Below are 5,376 nucleotides of genomic sequence, written 5' to 3'. Positions count from 1 at the left end.
CTCGCGGGCACCGTAAGGCGACAGTGAGTTGAGAGATGAACAAATGAGAGAGGTTTGTTGCTGAAAACCCCTCAGGGGACTACAAGACGAATGAGGCTCGGGACTTTGCAGAGAGATTGGTTTATGGAAAATCCCGATTTCGAAGTATGAAGACGGGGCACAAAATGAAATATGATTAGGTGAACGGTCTGGGCTGATTAATCCAAAATGCATGTCATGATCATTGGAGCAAGCTGCTTCACTCAAATAAGTCTCTTTCCCACTCTTCCTCAAATAGTCATCTCTGTCTAAAATTCCCTCTTTGTCTTTGTTTCTCGAAGTCACTTTGCTTCGTTTTCTTTTGGGTCTACTTCTCTAAGTCTTTTTCAATGTTAGCCTTGTTAAGCAAGCAAAAAAGGATTTCAAAGGTTTTTACCAACTTTTATTTGCACAAAGCAAAGTGCGGCCAAAGCATACCAGAAATAGCATGATTCAAAATGAGAAATAAGGTGTTAGGGGATGTTCAAGTGGTCAAGTGGTTTTTTGAACTTTGAGGAATTATAGAGGTTCAAATTGGAAGGACAGAAATGTAAAATAGCAGGATGAGTGTGAGGCACTCGGGTCATTCAGGGTTCTGTGGTTGAGGTTCGATCAGAAGTTCAACAATTCTTTGCTAGCCCAAGGTAGCTAATCTGAACAAAGTATGGAAGTGGAAAGGCCACCTTATGCAAGAATGCCGCAAACAAACCACCACATTTCAAACTGATAAGATCTTCTTTGATTGAAACAGGGGCAGGAAATTTCGTGTTCAGGAGGAACCCTCTGTGAGGAAAGTGTACGGCAGATAGGTTCAACCGTAAGTTCTCAGGACCCTCATGGATAATGGGATTTAATTTCAAGTTCTCAGGACCCCTCCTGGATAATGGAATTTAGTTTCAAGTCAGTCAGGACCCTCCTGGATAATGGGATTTAGTATTAAGCTTTTAAGACCTTCATAGATAATCAGATTTAGCGTAAGTTTTACCTTTAGGAAGTAGAATATAGCTTTGAAGTTTTCAATCTTAAGATGAGATTTAATTTTTCAGGGCCCTCCTGGATAATGGGATTCATCTTTTAAATTCTTATAGCTCTTTTGGATAACAAGATTCGATTAACACTCACAGATGTTCCCGGTACCAAACTGGGGCGGAAAAGTTTCTTTTGTTTTGTTTGTTTTGTCACAATGCAGGCGCCCACCTAGAAAACAAGGGAATTCCTATCAAGTTTATGTTGCAGGCGCCCACCTGGAAAACAAGGGAATTTATTTCAAAGTTTAAGTTGCAGGCGCCCACCCGGAAAACAAGGGAATTTAAACAACAACAACAACTACCCAGTATAGTCCCACAAAGTGGGGTCTGGGGAAGGTAATACGTACAGAGGCCCTACCCCTACCCGAAAGGGCAGAGAGGCTGTTTCCAATCGACCCTCGGCTCTAGAAAGAATAGGAAAAGGAAAAAGAAAAAGAAAAAAACATTAGTGACTCCAGCAGAAATCGCATAAATAATTATCTAAACATAAAACCACAAATTAAATGGCATGCAATAATATCGACCAGAAACTACCAAACCCCACCGAGCCCCGAGAATGAAGTACGAAAAGTTCTAGAAGCCCCTGTCCTACAACCCTGATACTAGACCTCCAAACTTTCCTATCAAGGGCCATGTCCTCGAAAATCCGCATTCTTGCCATGTCCTGCCTAATCACCTCTCCCCAATACTTCTTAGGCCTCCCTCTGCCTCGACTCGAGCCAACCACCGCCAGCCACTCACAACTCCTTACCGGGGCATCAGGGCTTCTCCTCCGCACATGCCCGAACCACCTGAGCCTCGCTTCCCGCATCTTCTCATCCACTGGGGCCACCCCCACCTTCTCCTGAATAACTTCATTCTTAATCTTATCTAACCTGGTGCGCCCGCACATCCACCTGAGCATCGTCATCTCCGCAACCCTCACTTTCTGAACATGCGATTTCTTAACCGGCCAGCTCTCCGCCCCATGCAACATGGCAGGTCTAACCACAGCTCTATAAAACTTCCCCTTGAGTTTCGGTGGAACTTTCTTGTCACACAAGACTCCTGATGCAAGCCTCCATTTCCACCACCCCGCCCCTATACGGTGAGTGACATCCTCGTCTATCTCTCCGTCCCCTTGAATCACCGACCCAAGATATTTGAAACTTTCCCTCTTGGAGATGACCCGAGATCTAAGCTTCACGTCCCTTCCTACTTCGCTCGACTCGGTGCTAAACTTGCACTCCAGGTATTCTGTCTTAGACCTGCTTAGTTTGAAACCCTTAGACTCGAGAGTCTGTCTCTAGAGCTCCAACCTTTCGTTAACAACGACCCTCGTCTCGTCTATCAAGACTATGTCATCAGCAAATAGCATACACTATGGCACATCCCCTTGAATATGGCGTGTCAGTGCATCCATCACCAAGGCAAATAAGAAAGGGCTAAGCGCGGATCCTTGGCTAAGCCCCATAACCACCGGGAAATGGTCTGAGTCGCCACCCACCGTCCTAACCCTAGTCTTAGCTCCATCGTACATGTCCTTGATCGCTCTGATGTAGGCTTCCGGCAAGCTCTTCGCCTCCAGGCACCTCCATAGCACCTCCCTTGGGACCTCGTCATACGCCTTCTCCAAGTCAATAAACACCATGTGCAGGTCCTTCTTCTTATCCCTGAATTGTTCCACCAATCTCCTGACAAGGTGGATAGCTTCTGTAGTGGAGCGGCCCGGCACGAAACCAAATTGGTTCACAGATATGGATGTCATCCCCCTCACCCTCGCCTCAACCACCCGCTCCCAGACTTTCATGGTGTGACTAAGTAATTTGATACCCCTATAGTTGTTATAACACTGGATATCCCTTTTGTTCTTATACAAGGGCACCACTGTACTCCACATTCACTCATCCGGCATCCTTTTAGTCCTGAAGATCACATTGAACAACCTAGACAGCCACTCCTCTCCTGTCCTACCCACGCATTTCTAGAACTCCATCGGGATTTCGTCTGGCCCGGTCGCTCGACCCTGACTCATCCTACGCAAAGCCCCCACGACCTCCTCCACCCTAATGCGCCTGCAGTACCCAAGGTCTCTATGACACTCTGAATGCCCCAGCTCCCCTAGCTCTATGTCTCGATCCCCCTCTTCGTTAAGCAGGTCTCCAAAGTACGATTGCCACCTCTGCTTGACTAGAGTCTCCCCCATCAGAACTCTACCATCCTCGTCCTTGATGCACCTAACTTGTTCTAGATCCCGAGCCTTCCTCTCCCTCACTTTAACCAACCGGAATAATTTCCTGTCCCCGCCTTTCTCCCCCAATTCCTCCTACAAATGACCAAACGCCGCATTTTTAGCTTCCGTGACCGCCAGCTTCGCTTCCTTCCTCGCCACCTTGTAGCTCTCCCTGTTCACTCTCCTTTCTTCCTCGCTTGTGCTCCCTGCCAACTTAGCAAACGCCGCCTTCTTCGCCTCCACTATTCCTTGGACTACACCGTTCCACCACCAGTCACCTTGATGTCTGCCTGAATAGCCCTTTGCTACCCAAGCACATCCCGCGCTGCCTCCCTAACCAAGTTCGCCGTCGCTGACCACATTGCGTCCGCATCCCCAGAACTTCTCCAAGCTCCACCATCAACTAACCTCCTCTCCAACTCCTAGGCTTTCTCCTTAGTCAAAGCTCCCCATCTAATCCGCGGTCGGCCCCGAGCACCCCTCCTCTTCCTCTTCACCCAGAGACCGAAAAACAACGAAATTTATTTCAAATATTAAGTTAGCATCAGGCGCCCACCTGGAGAACAAGGGAATTCATTTCAACTTTAAGCATCAGGCGCCCACCTGGAAAACAAGGGAATTTATTTCAAGTTTAATTTGCAGGCACCCACCTGGAAAATAAGGGAATTTATATCAAATTTTAAGTTATCATCAGGCGCCCACCTGAAGAACAAGGGAATTCATTTCAAGTTTAAGTTGCAGGCGCCCACCTGGAGAATAAGGGAATTCATTTCAAGTTTAAGTTGCAGGCGCCCACCTGGAAAATAAGGGAATTTATTTCAAAGTTTACGTGTCAGGCGCCCACCTGGAGATCAAGGGAATTTAGTTCAAATTTTAAGTCAACCTCAGGCCCCCACCTGGAGAACAAGGGAATTCATTTATAGTTTAAGTTGCAGGCGTCCACCTGGATAACAAGGGAATATATTTCAAAATTTATGTCAACATCAGTTGCAGGCGCCCACCTGGAGAACAAGGAATCCATTCAAGTATTAGGTCAAGTAGCAGGAACCCACTTGGAGAACAAGGGAATTCGTTTCATGTATCAAGTCAAGTAGCGGGAACCCACCTAGGGAACGAGGGAATATATATCAGAGTTAAGCCCAAGACAACAGCAGTAACCCGCCTGAAGAATGGGGTCAATTCATGTTAGGAATAACACAAGCTCGCCTCGAGAATTCGAGTCAACAGTTCGAGATGCACGATAGAACTGCAGAAGTTTCAAGATCATGTTTGAAGACATATAGATAGGAATCTTGTAACTCATAGATCATAGATTTGTCTAGCTTCTTTTAATTTTGGTTTTGGTGTAATAAGGAGTTCAGCAAGCAGTAACAGCAGCAACATCAGTGAAATCATAGCTTCCCGGTAGTCCCAGCTACCCAAAACATCCAGAACTACACTGACCTGATTCCTTTATAGCCAAGGATATTCAGGCAACCTCGGAAGCAAGGTTCGGTTAGACTTCTCAAAAATGCTTCCCACGGAGTATCCAAACGGGCAACAATCGCTCGTATTCACTCACTTTATCTTTGCCCTAAAACTCTTCGCGTTTCCGAGCAAAGAGGGACAGCTGTGAGCACGTGATTTTAGCCCGACCAAAATACTCCTACAAATCACACAATAGACTTTTGTAGTTCATTTCAATATTTTATAGAATTTTTAGGAATATTTGTTTAATTGTTTGCATTTCTGTTGCATTTTTTGCATATAGTAAAAGCATAGAAAATACCCGAAAAATATACATTTAAGTCTCATGCGTTGCATTCTTAGATTGATAGTTGTTTTTTTCGTTTAAATGTCAACTAATTGCATCAATAAAAAAAATTAGTATATATAGATTATTCCGCATTTTAGCTTTAGTTTTATATATTAGTACCTTGCTTTCAGTAGTATTAAATCAATTAATCACTTTAGTATTAAAAATAGATAATTAAGTTAATTTTACATTGATAGTTTTGGTTTAGGATATAATTTAGGGTTAATTAAGTTATTAGTATCTAAAATGGGCAACTAAAAGAAACTAATACAAAAAAAAATGTGATTTGGACCCGAAATTGGGCCAAAACCATTCATTTATCC

At 44.6% G+C, this 5,376-nt stretch overlaps 1 protein-coding gene across 1 annotated transcript; it reads right to left on the bottom strand.

Annotated features, from left to right (window-relative positions):
• On the bottom strand, positions 1,244-2,676 carry LOC109235903. Its single transcript, XM_019402149.1, has 3 exons — positions 2,452-2,676; positions 1,922-2,055; positions 1,244-1,262 (listed from the first exon to the last, which is right to left on the bottom strand). Exons 1-3 carry the CDS (start codon positions 2,674-2,676, stop codon positions 1,244-1,246), a joined length of 378 nt encoding a protein of 125 aa, XP_019257694.1.

This window comes from Nicotiana attenuata, chromosome 12 (genome assembly GCF_001879085.1).
Source record: "Nicotiana attenuata strain UT chromosome 12, NIATTr2, whole genome shotgun sequence".
Classification (NCBI taxonomy): domain Eukaryota; kingdom Viridiplantae; phylum Streptophyta; class Magnoliopsida; order Solanales; family Solanaceae; genus Nicotiana; species Nicotiana attenuata.
This window is presented reverse-complemented; position numbering and strand designations above follow the sequence as displayed.

Bases quoted from the DNA above. Each gene is read 5' to 3' on its own strand.
- LOC109235903 (XM_019402149.1), bottom strand. From the start codon at position 2,676: ATGGTGTTTATTGACTTGGAGAAGGCGTATGACGAGGTCCCAAGGGAG. The intron at 2,056-2,451 runs GTGATGGATGCA...CCGAAACTCAAG, and splicing joins GCCCTTTCTTATTTGCCTTG to GGGAAGTTTTATAGAGCTGT.